The sequence below is a fragment of the Solea solea genome, chromosome 5 (assembly GCF_958295425.1).
Source record: "Solea solea chromosome 5, fSolSol10.1, whole genome shotgun sequence".
In the NCBI taxonomy this organism is placed as follows: domain Eukaryota; kingdom Metazoa; phylum Chordata; class Actinopteri; order Pleuronectiformes; family Soleidae; genus Solea; species Solea solea.
This window is the reverse complement of record NC_081138.1, coordinates 10,759,879-10,777,173: the sequence shown is the minus strand read 5'-3', so window position 1 is coordinate 10,777,173 and position 17,295 is coordinate 10,759,879. Positions and strand designations below refer to the sequence as shown.

The 17,295-nt window shown below is 38.7% G+C and overlaps 1 protein-coding gene across 3 annotated transcripts in view; it reads left to right on the top strand.

Annotated features, from left to right (window-relative positions):
• Positions 1-994: 994 nt before the first annotated feature.
• The window catches only part of mapk8ip1b (mitogen-activated protein kinase 8 interacting protein 1b), a 42,550-nt gene continuing 26,249 nt past the window's right edge, over positions 995-17,295 (top strand). For 2 of the 3 annotated variants that reach the window (XM_058630142.1, XM_058630140.1), the window contains exon 1: positions 995-1,160. In XM_058630142.1, the coding sequence (XP_058486125.1) occupies positions 1,084-1,160 (77 nt within the window). In that variant the 5' untranslated portion in view covers positions 995-1,083. Of the gene's footprint in view, positions 1,161-8,522; positions 8,942-17,295 lie in introns of those variants that run through there. The other variant, XM_058630141.1, reaches the window with a different exon arrangement.

Genomic DNA, 17,295 nt, shown 5'->3' with positions numbered 1-17,295 from the left:
AAGCAAGGAAGGATGGCAGGAAGGCAAGGTCTATAGACGAGGATATACTGTCACCCTCTGCTGGTTCCTCTCTGACATGACCCTTTATTGGTCTCACTTCTCACCTTCCCATATTTATGTTTTTTTTTTTTTTTTACAGTGATAAGGACAATGTCTTTCTATCTCGACACTGACTGCTTCTCTTACTGGACGTGTACACTTTTGTGAGTTGACTTCCAGAACACACATATTACACAGACCACGTACACAGCTATTTGATATTTGTTTTAGGCCATGTTGAATCCATTAGGGATAGCTATTAAAACATTTTCTGTCCATATCGGAAGTTTTAATTGGTAATGTTACCTCAAAGAGTTCATGTTTTCCCTTTACAACAACTGACCAGAAGTGTGCTTATATTTTAGCTGAAGTTGTACAGTAAGTGTTGTTCTTTTCATATAGTCAAGTGAGAAAAGAATGTGTGAGCCGAGTCCTCAACTTTAAGTTGTTAATGGCTTCCTGGCTTAAAAAAGTCAAAACATACTGATCAGCTACAACAGACCACAAATCACTGAGCTGTACTTTAAACCCTTCTCCACTATTGTTACTTCACCAAGTGGGAATGAAGTATTGTTTTTGGTGGCTCTGTCTGAGTGTGTGTGCTTCCGCACTTGCTTGCAATATGAGCAAAGGAGGCCAACAGAGAGACAGATGCTCAGAGCCTGTTACACATACAGGCCGACAGAGGCTCATTGCTTGAATGGGGTGAAGTCTGCCATCTCTGATTGCCTTGTTTATATAAGATTTTACTCTCAGATTTAACGTGTTACTGGGCTCCTTTTATGATAGTTATGGCTAATGTAAAGTATTATCTTAGTTGATTTGTAGACTGTAAGCGGTGCTGTTGATGTGAAGGAGCAATAAAACATATTTTGAAGTCAGTGATACAATTTCTTGAATGCTTGCACAGTTCAGCGGAGTTGCATTTTTTCCCACAGCCCTTGAAGGCAGCACGGTGTCGAAGCATCGCCCGCCGGACTTCAGGTGTTTGTGCCGGGCGGCTGCTACGTAGCGGAGCTAATGGGGAAGTGACAGCGGGCCAGCATGGCGGACAGAGAGAAAAGGAAAGCCAGCCCAGCGTCCGGCCGCGGCATCCAGGTTAAGTCTCCGGCAAGCTTCAGGTAAGAGCTGCGGCAGAGGGAACCCGGGGAGTGGGCGGGGGAGTACGAGAAGCCGGCCTGACAGTCTGTTGCGTGGACTGAGATGTAGTGCCTCCGCTGCGGTGATACGGAGCTGCTGACCGATCAGAGCCGCTGCTACTGCTGCTGATGATGCTGCCAATGGTGCTGCCAATGGTTTGGCTCTTCTGCTTTGCGCATGAAGAAGTAGCGAGGTGTTGTGTTGAGTGGCGTTTTTTTTGGGCGTGTCTGCTCTCGGAGGAGCGACGCGAATCTGATTTGTAAACATGTCGCACACTTTCATTCATCCGCTCTCAACAGTAAATATTGTAGTTAGAGGATGCTCTATCCTCCATGTTTAAACTTAACGATATTGTCTACCTGCTTCATTGTGAGCCTGGGTGAACTAAGCTGTTTTTGTCATATTCACAAATGCATTGTGTTTGTGATCTTCAATTATCTTATACAACACATGTTCATATCACTGTAATATGATGTTAGTAGCTCAGAGCTGTGTTCTTACTCACTACATTAATACTATTTCAATATTCAAATATAAACACAATCTACAGCAACATAAATTAAAACAAAATGAATACAAATATTTTTACAAGCATTTTTACAAATGTAAAATGTAGTGGTTATGTTGATGTGTAGCCAGTTGATGGTCATTTTAACAAATAGTTAATGTATTCAGTAAAAAAATAAAACATAATCTATGAAGATTTTCATACTTTTAGTCTTTATGTTAGTCTTGTTGGGCTCTTTAAACAAATTAATCAGTTATCACTTGCAAAACAATAGTGAAGGTTGGAGAAAAATAAGCATAGTCTAACTATGCACTAATCAGCAAGACAATAAGTCAGCAAATCTAAGAATTCACATCAGATGATGATTTTACACACACACGCAAAGGGGGATACTTCATTGGAACATGATGAGAAGCTGTTATTCTTCAGTGGGAGGCCTGTGACACCATTCCCCAGTGACACACACAGTGCTCAGTCTTTCTTTGCATGATTAGCTGAGTTGCAAACAAACACATTCAAAAAGTGCCCCAGAGTTGCAAATAATTAAGGCTGTTTTCAATAGTACAATAACAACTGAAATAGAAATGAAAACATTTAATTGTGGCCATTTGAATCAAAGCCATTCATATAAATGTATGTAGACACAAAAAACAACCTTTGTTACTTTGAAATAACATTAACTTGTATAGACAGAAATATTAACTTTTTTAAGTAAAAAACATGTTGAGATTAACCTTGATGCTCAGTGTATGATGTCCTGCCCACACCATCAAATCTTCACATATGGGGCTAACAGAGAGTCCTAGTTGCCCACTGTGCAGAATAACAGCTAATCTGGAGCATGTTCTCTCCTCATGCCATACAAGCCTGGCAGATGGACAATACAGGTGGAGACACGACCAAATCTTTAACAAATTGGCCTTTCTCAGAGCAGGATAGACTGGTGTAACTGAGACCAGGACAGGAGGGACTGGGAGATGCAGTTAGACCTTAGGAGGCAGCTCAAATTCCCAGAGGAAATAACTGCCACAAGCCTTAGACTTGCTTATTATATAGCTTTTTTTAGTTTCTAATCACATAAATGGCACAGAACTAACATTACACTAATATGTTTACAATTTTAACTAAGGAGGTTGTGCAATCATCAGTTCAACGATTGGTTTAGGAATATGTACACAATTTGTAACTCTTCTGAGAAAATGATTTCAGAAGCAGCTGAAAATATCAGTTTTTTAACAAATATGACGGGATGATTTAGAAAATCATTGACTATTTGCTTTAAACCATGATGTTTGGTTGTTTCCTAACTTGAAGTTAATTGCCTTGACAAGCAGGTGTTGTTGAGGAAGCCAGATAATCCACAACCTTGAGTTTGGCCCATGCCCAGAGTAGCCATGTGATGGCATGTTTTCCTCAATCTCTTTCTAATCTGCTGCTGTTTGAGAACACACTGATGATCTGCCACTATTTGTGAAGCTCTGTCTGAGGAGATATTCACCTTAAGCTACAGGAGTATCAAGTCTGACCCCATTTTGAGGCATCGGAAATGTTCAAAAGAAACTTATCAAGCCATCATTTGAGTCTGAGAGATGCAACACATTCCCGTCTTGTTTTCATAATTTAAATGTAAAATAAAATACAGAAAAATGCAAAGCCATTTATTGTATTTTATCAAACAGAAACCAATGATTTCTTTTGAAGTAGCGTTTAGATATTCCCGTATTAATGCACTAACTGAGACATTTTGCCATATTATTGGGTATAGCAGAATGCTAGCATTAGTTATTTTTAAAAAGTAAATATGTACAGTATTTGTATATTCATTTAAAACATGCAACACAAGTATGAGTAAATATAAAATATATGGCGTAGGTGAACAGAAATATGAATAATTTATACAATGCAGACAAATAAGTGTCAATTTATTGCACTGACAAATGGGTATTGTACACTTTGATGGAAATTCCCTGAGTGAAGTAGTAAAATTCAGACTGTGGATCATGATCATGTTTTCTCCTGGGAACAGTCTAACAGCAGCAGATAATTATCCCACGCAAATAGGCTCCATTAAATAAATTATTCATATTAATTCAAAGCATCAATGTGCAGCTCTACAAACAGATTCCTATCCACACACAGCTCATGATGGTGTATATACTGCACTGAGGATCCATATTTGTAAAAGTTGGGGCACTGAAACTTTGTCACGTGACATGGTTTTGAATGAAGTGGAAATGTTCACACTAACATTCGGTCAGGTTGGTCCCTTGTGGCAGCGCGCTCAGTCGCAGCGGCTCTGATCAACCCTCCATCTGACCTCGACATTTCGTTGTGCAATACCAGTTGTATAATGACAATAAAGATGCTTTCTTTTTTCGTCCCTAACAACAGCACAAGTTAAAAGTTTTAAATTATTTGGTCTTTTCCCAGGTTTTATCTGTTTTATTTATGTTGCTTTTTGTGGGAATCATGGATGCGTTTGCACGTCAATTCAAATCATGAACAATCAGCTGTGGCACGTACCATTTTCTCCAAAATGATTGAATTGGTCAACTTTAATTTCTACTAGGGCTCGGAATTAATTCAACAAATCAATATCAACATATGAAAGGTTCAATATATAGTAATTTTGAGACACGACACAACACATAATTGCCATATTTTATCATGGTAAGGATAAATATCAAGTGATTTGAAACTCTTTCATCATGATAACATTTTGGGCCCAGTCTTACTTTCCACATTGAGCCCGTATTGGACACAAAGTCAGGCCATTGTGTCAGCAGATGTTAAGTTAAAAGGGCCCAGCCGTTATGTGCTAATTTGCATGCAGCCCAAAGTTAAGCAGAAGACAATTGGTCTTGTAACTGGAGGGTTGCCAGTTCAAATCCCTGCCATTTCAAGGACTAGGGTACCCCTGAGCAAGGTACCAAATCCAAACCCATTGCGTCCTTGGACACTTGAGCACCCCCCAGTGGCTGGGGGCCATTCCAATTGGAGAGCTGCATAAGAAAGGGCATCCTGTGTACAAATCTCTGCCAAATCAAGTATTTCACAAGTGACCATCAGAGAATACCTATTTTGATTCCTCCATATAGTGAACTGCACCTTTTTATACTATTCCACAATCCACTGATTGTGTCTCTCTCTCTCATTCTCTGAGACACTGATGTGTCCTCCTTCTTTCCTTTCATCTCTTCACTGCAGTTATGAACTGACTTGTCTTACAAGATCTGCTCAGGCAGATGGATTCACTGGGTGGTAGGTTGTGAAAGGGATGTGACAGAGGTGATGTTGGAGGTAGGTATTGAAGTGTTAGTTTTTCTGATCCTGTGCACCCATTTTTCAATGACTTTGGTGTTTTCATGGAAAGAAAAAAATATTCTGTCATTAACAGGGTTTGATTTAATAAAGGGAGAGAACTGATCTTATTTATATTTTACCCACAGTAGAAACAACTAGAGTGAACTGTAATTGCTCTGGTTGCAGTCCACCCCCATACCCACTCATGATAATTTACTGCTGTTGCTCAGTTTTGCCGACAAGTCACGTTCCACCTGATCGCCTCTCTCTCCCTCTCTCTCTCTCTCTCTCTCTCCCTCACACACTCTCTCTATCTCTCTCCCTCATCATTTCAGCCATTTGCACAGGTTTGCATTCAACAGATTTTTCCTGTGTAAAGCAAGTATATTTGGCTTAACAGATAACAACAATAAAGCATAGTATTCTTTTAGTATTATGACCTTTTTATGTAAAAGATTTGTTGTGTTTCATGAGACTGCTGTCTCACACATACATGTAGATTTTGCTTGCTACGTTAAAAATACATTTTTATTGAGAAGAGGTCTGGCCGCTATAAATGACTACTAACTAGATGCTCAGCTGAAACATCTAAGATTCGGGTTTTTACAACTTGAAACGTATTGTTGGTATAGGGCCTACAAAGTTGCCATCACTTTTGTACCTTAACTCTACTTTAAATTAAATTAAATTAAATTAAATTAAATTAAATTGAATTAAATTGAATTGAATTGAATTAAATTAAATTAAATTAAATTAAATTAAATTAAATTAAATTAGTCATGAATTTCTCAAGGCGATGTTCATTCATTCATTCATTATCTACTGTTAATCCTTTGATGGCCGTGGCAGAAGCTGGAGTAGGTTGGGTACAGATATTTATTTATATGAATGTACACAAAACAACACAAGAATAATATTTAAATTCAAAGACTGTTTTAATGGCTCCTGTGAAGTACACACGCGAGCACACACACACACACGCAGGTCCTCACTCTGTGTCGGATAATAATTAAGTAGCAGCAGTCATACACAGCATAAAAATAAAATAAAAAAACACAGAAACAAACACATTTTGCTCTGCTACGGTACGTGTTGTCTGCACACTACTCGCTTTCGCTGATAGCGCCCAATAACATGTATTTTTACAGGAGTAACGTTAGGTAACACTTAACTTAGGTTTCCTTTATTGAGAAAATAGGAACGTTTTACAGACAAACCATGACGTTTCCCACTATTCCGAAGTCCCGTTTTTGTTGACTTACTCGCTGAAAAGTTGTGGGTGGTGGTCACGGAGATGGCTCATCAAATTGGAAGTGTTACCCCCATTCGCGGAGATTTTTTTTTTGCATTTTCTGCACAAGGGTTGATTGTCTTTAATTATTTTACCCTCAACATCCTTTAAAAATACAAAATATGACTTCTGATCTTGTTTTTTTACTGGGGGGGAAATCTCTGGAGCGCAGGTGGCTTCAGCCGTGTTGTCGCTGGACAGACAGTGGAAACTGAGCATGCGCGCCCGCTTCTGAGCGAGTGCCGTTCAGGTGCTGCTGCTTCTCCAGGAAATGAGCAGTATCACTGTGAGTTTTTCGGTAATCAGTTGCGGTAATCATTCACGGTTTTAACGATAATTAAAATTTGAAACAGTATTACTAACCATCGGGAATTTTACCGTCATACTGGTAACTGTACATCCCTACTTGTATCACACATATATGTTAGTTATGGAGGTCTACTTACATATATTAACTTGTTTTCATGGTTAAAAACCTCCTAATCGCTGCAAACGAGCCGATCAAAATATCTCCTCACTGACGCTCTCATCAGCCGCGCTGTTTCAGACCAAAACCACACCCCCAGAACGTGGACTGTGTTGTGATTGGCCAGCCAACGAGAGCTTTCCTACTGTCCTGTGATTGGCCAGGTACCTGGAAGTGACGTAATAGATAGGCCATCTCTCAGATACACAGCTCCCCCTCTGGCACGGTGGATGCTCTGCATCTCAGCAGCTACAATGAGAATAGTTCTTCTTCTTCTGCGGTTGAATGTATGCAACCGGATGTGCCCGGACTAGTGCCCGCACCAGGAGGCGCTACGGTGGTGAGAGGAGTGGTGAGGATTTCTGATGACATCATCAGATTAAGGAAGTGCCGATCCGCTTCGCAGAGCCCAGGAAAACAATACAACATTATTTACTCAGCAGTGGCTGAACTGTTGTTCTGAAACTTTAGGGTTTCATAAACGAGGTAATGACGCTGATACACACACACAAACGCAGCGCTAATTGGAGCTTCCGGTCTATGTCGCCTTTAAGAACATTAAACATGTTTCACTTAATTCAGCCTGAGGAAGACCAGTGGGTTTATATTATCAGGGGACAAAGAAGCTCGCTTCTTATGAATGATGTGGCCTGAGAGTGAGAAGGCAGGTGTTCGAGCTTCGCGGCTGCAACCATGTTATGGGCACTGTCAGTGTGCTTAATTTTCCCTTGATTTGCCTTTCGTTTGCAACATCCATAAAATGGTTAGCACATGCCTCGGCATAGTACCGCTCCGATGTTTTACTCAGTGTTAGTACAAACGACTGCAGAGTCCAGTCTTTATCAATGAAATGCGCTGTAACGCCCAAGTTGTTGTTCACAGAAGTCTGTCCAGTGGTCTCCTTGTGAGAGTGATGTCCATTGCTTGCTCGAGCATGTTCCTCCGCCGTGCTCTCTCATCCTCATGCAAAGTGTAAATTCTTGACACGATGGTTCCTATCGAGGGTTCATTTTGGAGATTAATTTAAATAATTTATGCATATGGGGTGTGCGCCGTTCATGCCATGAGTCGTGCATTGTTGATATTGTTGTCACTTTGTTGTTTCGATCTTGAGTATTTGATATTGTGAGATTTTGAACACTGCCATTCGGTGGTGCTATTGATATGATAATATATGTCATCAGATTGCCAATGTTTGTATGATGACATTATTCAGCTGCAATTTTGTGTCAAATGTGCTGTGGTCCTCTCTCTCACTTGCTACTGAGTTTTTGTTGTGAGGGTATGAGAGTAATATGTGGTATTTCTGGATTGCATTATAAGATTTTCCTGCTGGGCCCCACCAGAATTTCCAGATCAAATTTGCCACTGGTCAGGACTAAGAGATAGTGAAATATAAGATAGGATGCTTTTAAGGTCTATAAAGTTAATAGACTAATCATTCTCTCTATGTGAACCTCGCACATGTTGATCTTGATAGAAAGCTTGATCACCTGATCCAAAGAAAAGCCAACGATAATGCTCGTCCAATTTCCACTTTTTCTTTGTTTTCTTAATTTATATTTTTATTTAATGGAGAAGATGGGGTTTTCCTGATAAGAGGAAGACTGGAGTGAAAGCAAGAAAAAGAGAGAGATAGGGAAATAAGGTTCAATGGGCCTCATGAATAATTGAGCACAAGGGTGTTCGACAGAGAGAGCGAGAGAGAGAGAAAGGGAGGGAGAAGAGTATCCTGTGCTGATGCCTCTCTTGTTTGGGCTCACTATGGTGTTGGATGTTGTGCTTACACCAGCAGTTCCATGCAGTGGCGTAGTAAATGTGATGCACTCAGGACTGAGTAAACATCAGAGAAAGAGAGAAGAGTAGATTATATAACATCGTACTCCTCCTTGGCAGATTCAGATTCAGCTTCGTTGCTTAAATTCCCCTCTCTTTCTCTCTTTCTCTCCCCTGGATGAGCAGCAACAGCAGGACTCTGTATCCATCGACCCGGACAAGCTGCACCCTCCTCCTTCTCCTCTGGCTCTTTTCCTGCTCACCGTTCCCTCCCTCTTTCACCCACCCTCCATCTTTTGCATTCTAAACTCCCTGATCCTCCTCCTCATCTCTCTGCTGTGGATGTCCTCCTCACTTACAGTATGGACTCGAGAGGGGAAGGAGGAGAGGGTTGGATGGAGGACCAGTGGGAGAAATGGTAGGGTATCTCTGGCAATTTGCACATCTTTTTCTGCTTTTTACTGACATGCAGCAATCTTGCGAGACTGACCTTGTGAGTGTGTTAATAGCTAACGTGCCTTTTTCCTGCTATATGTTGCTTTGCATCTTAAAGCTTATGGACAGCAGGCTTGCCCTTGAAGAAGGGAGGTTGCAGAAGGCTGTGTGTACATTATTGTATTCAAATGGATGGCAGTGTGTGTGTGCAGCAGGGGTTGCTGGTTTATGTTGACCAAAAGTAGGACCAGTGAAGCTACAGAGGAGACCACACAGCCTAGTACAAGAAGTGCATGTGTATTATGATGGCAATGCTGCGGGAGAAACACTGTGGATTTATTTGTCTTGAGTTTGTTTTCATAGAGCATGTGACTGAGAGAGGGTTTTCATATGTGTGTTGAATCAGACCGTCCTGATTCTTGTCGTGTCCCTGTCCTTGCAGGAGGGCAAAGCTGATGAACAAGAGACAGCATGCAGCCTTGTAACCTCTCAGTGGAAGTATAAAGGTGTGAATTATTAGGGAGAAATGTGTGTGTGTGTCTGTGGGGAAATTCTGTGTGGAGATAAGTGAGACTATGATATCAAAACAACACAACCCACATGCTAGTCCTGAAGGTAACATGATGATGCATTAGCCAGTTTTGCAATAAATGAACGATTGGAGATACATTCAGAGTCCTGTTGAGTTTAAATGCAGTTTTTAAAAATAGACTGGAGACGGTTCTTATCTGTCTTCCCCACAATATGACACTTTGCCATTGTTGCCAACTTTGCCAACTGCAAATATTCTATTTTGCTTGTCTATATGGACATTAAATGCAGGACAGACTAATCATTACAGTAAAAATCAGTTCAGAGTGAAACTATGAGCCCTACTATATCTAAACTAAAAATATCAGTCAATATTTGCGACCAAGCATTAGTTGAATGCAGCACTGTTGGTATCCAGATCATGGTTGGATTCAGATAAAAACTAATGAGCTGACCAAGCCCACCGTGGCAAGAGCAAGAGGTCATTATGTCCTTCATCTACACAAGCAGGCCAATGAGGCACACACACCCCAGCAGACTAGCCTGAGAGAATAATGCAGGAGTTTATCCCACATTCCTAATCAAACTATCCAGAACAATCAGTCCTTGGGTGCTGTTGCCATATTATGTCTTTTCACTGCATAGACATACACATAAAGTAGTTTTAAGTTGCCTCAAGATTCAGGTCCAGAAGTGACCAAGTAGAAATGACCACAGCTGAGACTTTAAAACCCAAGACACATGTATCTGTAAGCCTTTAAAGAGTGTAACTACACCTTAAAACACAATCCGTCTACCTGAAGAGGACTGTACATCATCATGAGATCACAGAGCACAATTAAAAGTAATATTGCATACTTAAATACTAGGAGATGTATTCTGAGAATAGAATCAAATCTGAGGAGTGCATCAAATATTAAAGTTGGCCTTGGAAACATGAACCCGAGGCTGAAGACATATTAGAAGTCAAATTAACTAATGAGACTTTGACAACCTGTGAACAAAATAATTTAGATTTTATGAGACATCTGGAGTCTTGCAGTTAGATTGAATTGTCTATTACATAAGATGTGCAGTGGTTTTAGCATTATCTGTGATTTATTAATATTATTAATATTATTATTTTATTTTCATGTCTAAAGTTCAACTACAGCACAAACCTTTGCCAAAAAATTAAAAAAATGTAACTGGACCCGCTGGAAAGATGAATGTTTATTAAAACTGGGTCATCTATGTAGTAGAAATGTGAAATAATATCTGAAGTAAGTGCCTTCTTGCTGCTATATTTTGTTATCTTATGTTAATTTAAACATAGTCATAGTTTCTGGAAAAAACAACATTTCTTATTCTTATTTTATTGTTAATATTTCTATTTTCTCTTTTAAAATTGTTATTTATATATTTGTATTTTGCACCAAGGGAGTGGCACCCAAATTTCGTTGTCCACAAAATAACGACAATAAAGGCTATTCTATTCTTCTTGAAAGGCAGAACATTTTTGGCTCATGTAGATGAATGACAACAACTCCCAGAATGAACTGCACTTGCTGCCCTGTGGCACATCCATAGGCCACACCCCCTTCTTACAGAGTGAAGCAGACAGAGTGCTAGTTGTGTAAACACATGAATCCCCATGAGGAATTAGTTGGCAAATACTTTACTTGTAGATTACAATGGTGCTGAATTGTAATGGGATGTGCAGTAAAACAAGGAAAGGACAAGCAGTAAGTTTCCATTATTTGCCGGTCAGAGATTCGGAGCGGTGAGCTATCAACCACCCAGAGTTTGAAGAAGACACTGAAATGTAAAAGCTGGAAACTCAGAGGATTTGCTGTCTCCATTTGCAGCAGGAAGACATCGCTGAGAGGTAAGAGTGACACTAATATTTGACTCTATTTCTGCTCATACAGTACACAATGTGGTATATTTGTCAGCAGTAAAGCAGCAATGTTGTCAAAGTAACGTTTGATAGATAGTTACATATAAGTAATATATAAATATGCTGTTCAGTAAAGCAAAGTAAAGCCACCTTGTTTTCGCTTGAGAATAATTTCAGTGTTTTTAATGTTATTCATGTTTGTTCAAGAAGAAGTCACAGAGAATGTTCACAGCTAACTCAGTTGGCATATTTTGCTGAAAGGTTTATATTTTCCTGTAAAAATGTCCAACCTGCCTTCAGATGTGTAATTGTTTATGTGTAATTGTATTCCTTGTTCTTTCCAGGAGAAGTATGGTTTAAACAAGTCTTGAAGAGAATCTTCACACCACATCCAGTGTCTGCTCGTCTTCACCAGACTCCTCCAGCTGTGGCAAATCAGATTCTGCCACTGCTGTATATGTTTCATGGTTTATTTTTTTTTCTGCATACTGTGTTGTGTTAGACATTATTTTATAATTTTATTTGTCTCTTTGTTGATTTTAATTTGTACCCTTGAATATGATGGCAAAACATCAGTTAATCATCAGCATATAACAACAAAAGTATGTAGCGTCTGTCCTTGCTTGGTTTTGGAGTTCATTTTTCAATATTGTACTCTTGTAGCAAATGAAAATGATCAAGGTAGTTATGTTGTTGATTTTAAAATAGATTAAATGTTGATTAGAAGGCTTTATTGGTATTTATTCATTTATTTTTCTAAACATAAATGGCTCATGGAATGAAAAATTATTTGTTATCCTGTGTCCCTAATTGTTATACACCGTGTGTCAAATGTATGTAAAAAAAATGTGTTTTCTAATTTACATTTCCCTGAAAGGGTTTTTCTTGACTCATATTACTGGCTTGATCACCAGGACCTATGTTTCATCAGTTAAATTTAAATGGCGTAGGTGAAGGTTCAATAAACAGAGATACAGTTAATTGTTGTTATAACTTAACTGTTTTCTCTGCTGTGGGGGCATGGAGCACATTCAGTTGCCTACAATTGGTTACTGTGAACATCTGTGACAATTCCTTCCATTTAGTCACATGCAATGCAAACCGGTCTATTTCATTAAATAAAAAACAAAACAAAAGACACTTATTGTCATCAATTTTAACTAGTGAGGTGGAATCAAAAATAACTCCAGAATGTTGTTAGTTTGTTGACTCTCCTGTAAGGTGGCTGAATAAGCTCTAGGATCTGTGATGTGAGGATGTCAGCCTGTTGTAACTAGTCACTGATATGCTGCGTGTCAGAGGTGATGACACAGTAGTTGTGTCACAGGCTTCTCTGGATGTGGACAGCACAGCCCATCTGCTGGGTCAGCAAACATTGATCGCTCAGGTTGTTGTGAGTATGTGAGAGATGATTGCAATGTGTAGTTCAGGAATACAATCCCAGAGAGGATATTTTGGCCTTTGGATGTTTTTTCTTGTTGGACATGTGTGCATATAGATATTTTCTGATTGACTGCAAATGCAAAGATGTGAGGGATTTATGGCAGGTCAGTGGGCCTTTTACTGTTTTACCCCTCTTCCCGTTCTCACATTTTCTAAATAAAAGTGTAGGTTATCTTACACTTGCCATATTTATACAGTTTTTCCTGGGATAGATCCACAAGAGTGCTCTTTACTAGTGATTGCCACTATAGATTGGTCTGCTGATTTTCTGGGATGCATGAATGGATATTTTGGTGCCTGGAGTCATGATATATCTTATCTTATTTCAGAATCTACTGTAACATACTACTTCTAACATCGTGTGTTGCTTGACCTACAGTCCAAAGCCTATTTCATCAGAGGCAATAATAACTACTGACAATTAATAAAATTGTTGCTTATTAATTTACTTACAATATTCTTTAAACCATTAGTCATAGGAATAGGAATAAGATATGGTCTATTGTTAATATGATTAATAAAAGACAACAGTTTGTTGTGTAATTTGGAGATAAGGAAATCCTCAAATGACTTTGAAAAACAAAACATCCCCAACGTTTATAACAGGAGTTTTTACACATGATGTGACAGTGCAGCCTGCTTGATCCACAAACAATTGTGCCCCTTGCATGCTTCCATGTGAAGTCAGAGCTTTGATGTGTGGAAACATAATTTGCTCTGTATTATACACTCTGGTGGTTTTCTAGTGTCTACACTCCTCCTTACCCTCAGTTCACTGCAGCAAAGGGGTCACCCTGTCCTGGTGGTTTATCTCCCAGCATTTCATTCCTCCCTCCTACCATTTTGTTTTGTCCTCATGATTCTCTTTCCTCAGGGATTGATCAGTCCTGGAATAATTTCCTTTCACCTCTTTGTTCAGTACTCTTTAGCCTCTCCTCCACTTTTGTACTTGTAAATCTGCTTGTAAAACCTATGAAACAACATTGGCCATGATTGGCATTCATGCATCTTGTCTGTAGTCATGCATCTGCAACCTTTCCACTCCTTTTGGAAAGTGAGGCTCATATTGGGTAGGCACTGAGGAGCTTATTGATTTTGTTCCTCTCCAAGGAATGTGTGTCTGTGTTGTAATAAATTACATTTGTTGTAAACTAATAAGCTCATAGTTGTTGCTATTCTGGTGAAACAGTGTCTCTAATCCACACAGAAGCATCAGAGAGGACACAATAAAACAAGTTCAGATGGCATCTTATTCCAGATACTGTATTGTTACTTAGTGGTGTATGTATTTGGTGGGAATAGATAAGGAAATGTATAATTTGGCAGAAGGGATTAACTTGAACAAGGCTGTATTTTATTTTAGCATGAAAAACTACACAACCACAATGATTCTTTGATAATGCTTCATCAAAATATATTTATAGTGACAGGTGACGGCACTAAAATGTGTAGAATATGCAGCTGTGATTTATTATACCTACTTTAATATTTACACTTCATTAGAAGATAATGTGATGGACTAAAATCAATTCAGTTAATATCGAATGCTCCATGCAGTATTTGGTAGGGATGTTCCAATCTTTTTTTTTTTTAGTCCTGATCTGATCTTTTTACTGTATAATATCTGCTGATACTGAGTTCTGATATTTGCTTCAATGGTAGACCAACAAAAAGTGTCAGTAAATTAATGATATTCCTGACTAAAGAGAAACAGAACAGACTTTCCTGTCATCAGGCTGTAGGTTTCATACCATGGTGTTTATCTTTATGTGAGTAATGTCATTGTTGTGATCTTGAGTTGTAATGACATGCAGCTGCTTAATGAGGTTTTTGGTTGGTCAATACTAAGGATTATAAAATGCATGGTGTACAATTTTAACCAGTGTTTCCCATACACCCTGACTGTGAAGTAAGTTTCAAGTCAGCAATTCCACACTCTTACTAACTCCACATGGTCTTAAAGGAGGAGGAAAAGGAGTTGAAAGGCAACAGTGCTACACCCAAACCTATGTGACAGACTTTTAGTTATGTTTCTGCATAATTTATGTTTGAAGGAAATTCTCCACATAAAGAAACCAACAACAAACGCAAGCACATGAGAGAAAGTATTTCCTCTATGTAAGTATGAAGGAGCAACTTCAAGTTGCATTAAAGAAACCTCTTAAATTCTGACTTTTAAATTCTGTAAATGCATGCAGTCTACAAAAATGTAAACCTAATCTTTTAGTAAAAGTAAACAAATCAGTTTATGTTACAAATAGTCCTCAAATATCAAATATTTATGTCCATCCCTAACATACAGTACATCCTCAGAGATGATTCACTCTTTCTCAGTTGAATTGCTACTCTGTTCATCTTCCTCTTTTCTTTTTTCCTTTTCTGCTCCCTCCTTCAGGCCCTTATTAAAGTAGTAACCACATGCTTCATCTTCCGCTATTTAACTCCCATGCACAACCTACACATGATGACTAAAGATGGGTGCAGCTGTGTGCATGTGCAGGAGGAAACAGCTGCAGTGTCTGTGTAGCCACAAATGACATTAGCATCATGCAGCAACAAGGAGAAGTGTAGTCCTCCAGTTCACCAGGTCTTTGTGACAGCGTACTGTTCTCCTTTGATTGTTGTCATTCTTTTCTTCCCTCTCTCTAATAACATTGTTCTGCTCTGTCTCTTGCTGTTTTACCCAGGAGGCTGCTTGGTAAAAAGATAACAGGCGGACATAATTACTAATGGGGAAATCTGAAGCATTGTTTACTGGAGGCTAATTGAATCATGCTACAGACAGACTGGGTAGCTGCAGGAGAGATCAAAACTTTACTTCAAAATACAAATGTCTGCTTCTACCGATCCTGTCTGTTTGTGTAGGCTTCCATTTCCTCTTGAGCTACATAACTGCTAGAAAAAGGAGGGTTAGGAGATGCTTTATAAGAGGATTGGGTTTGATAGGGTGTGCCTTGTGAAACATTTCTTGCAGAATAGAGTTGGTAAGATACATGAATAAGCCTAATATATTTATTACATTTAGAGTAGATTGGGGTGGGAATTGCCAGTTACACCACAATGCGGTATTATTGCAATATTTAAGTCACGTTACAATATTGTAAAATATTGAGTACTTAGTACCATTTAGTGGACTGAAATGTCTATGCTAAGCCACCAAAAGTTTAATGTTTATTTGTAACATCAGTTTATATTATATTATATTATATACTAAAAAAACATGCCACACAAAATAAATCCTGATATTTCACCAATTTTACCCCCACCCCTACAATAGATATTTCGAGATACTGAATCATGTTTTTTTCCTCTACACAAGAAAACAGTAATTTATTGCCCTTAAATTTAATGAGCTCATTCATGACTTCTCCAAATATTCTGAACAACTTGGCTTCTTACAATGATAACAAGGGGTTTGTCTCTTGTTGTTTTATAGATTAAGTAACTTCCTTTTGTGTGTGTTAGCCTTAGGGAAAACCTGATTTCAACAAGAGTTTAGAGACTCCCTTTTCCGAACTCCCAAGAAACCACCAGCAATGAACCATTTAGGGTTTATTAAAAACAAGCATCAAACAAACAAACATCTGCTGGCATAGAGCACTATGGCTTAGTAACTTAAACCTTTAATTTCAGTCATCAAGACAGGATTAGTTCAGTCTGCTTGAGGCTGATATGATTTTTGCTACTGTTAGCTCATTGCCATCTGTGATTAAGCATTTCTCTTCCACTCCACAATTGCTATAAGATTCCGTCTACTCATCTCTGGCAATGTGAAGCTTTCAAACTGCTAGTGCTTAACCAGCACACAAGGAAAGTCTGCTTCACATAGTTGCAACTATAGTCCAATATCTGCCACTGTCACTGACCAGTGTGTGGGTGTGAGTTATCATTTGAATCTTCTGATTACTGTATCATATATGACTATAAAACATTTACTGTAATGAAGCATAAACCAGTAACATTACTATAGGGTCAGTGTATCGTTTGGTTATTCGATTTTCAATTCACAAACGGATATTTAAAAACAAAAAATGAGTGATTATTTAATTTTTGTTTTAAAATACAAACATTAAAATTGAATATGAAGGTTTTTTTCTTTGTCAATGTCAGAAAGGGATGGACTAAATTTAAAAAAGTATTTGTTTTTCATTTCTAGTTATAATAACAAAATTAAAATCACTAGAAGACAGAAATGGAAAAATGCCTGTTTCTTTTCATATTGTCCAACCGGAAGTTGACATTTTCTGGCAAGAGCGTACCAAGTGACCTGTGGTTCGAATGTCTTTGGAACCTTACCCTGACATGATGTCATTTGTAGAGTTGTAGACATGGCAAAACAAGGCCTGCCATCTGCAGACATCTCTGTACGCATATCGCACGAAAGTGGGGGCGAGAGAGGATTAGATAGGACACTGACCCTAGCTCATGTTAATTCAGTCTGATTGGTGTGTATCCAGCATTGTCCCTCCAATGATTTTCATTCC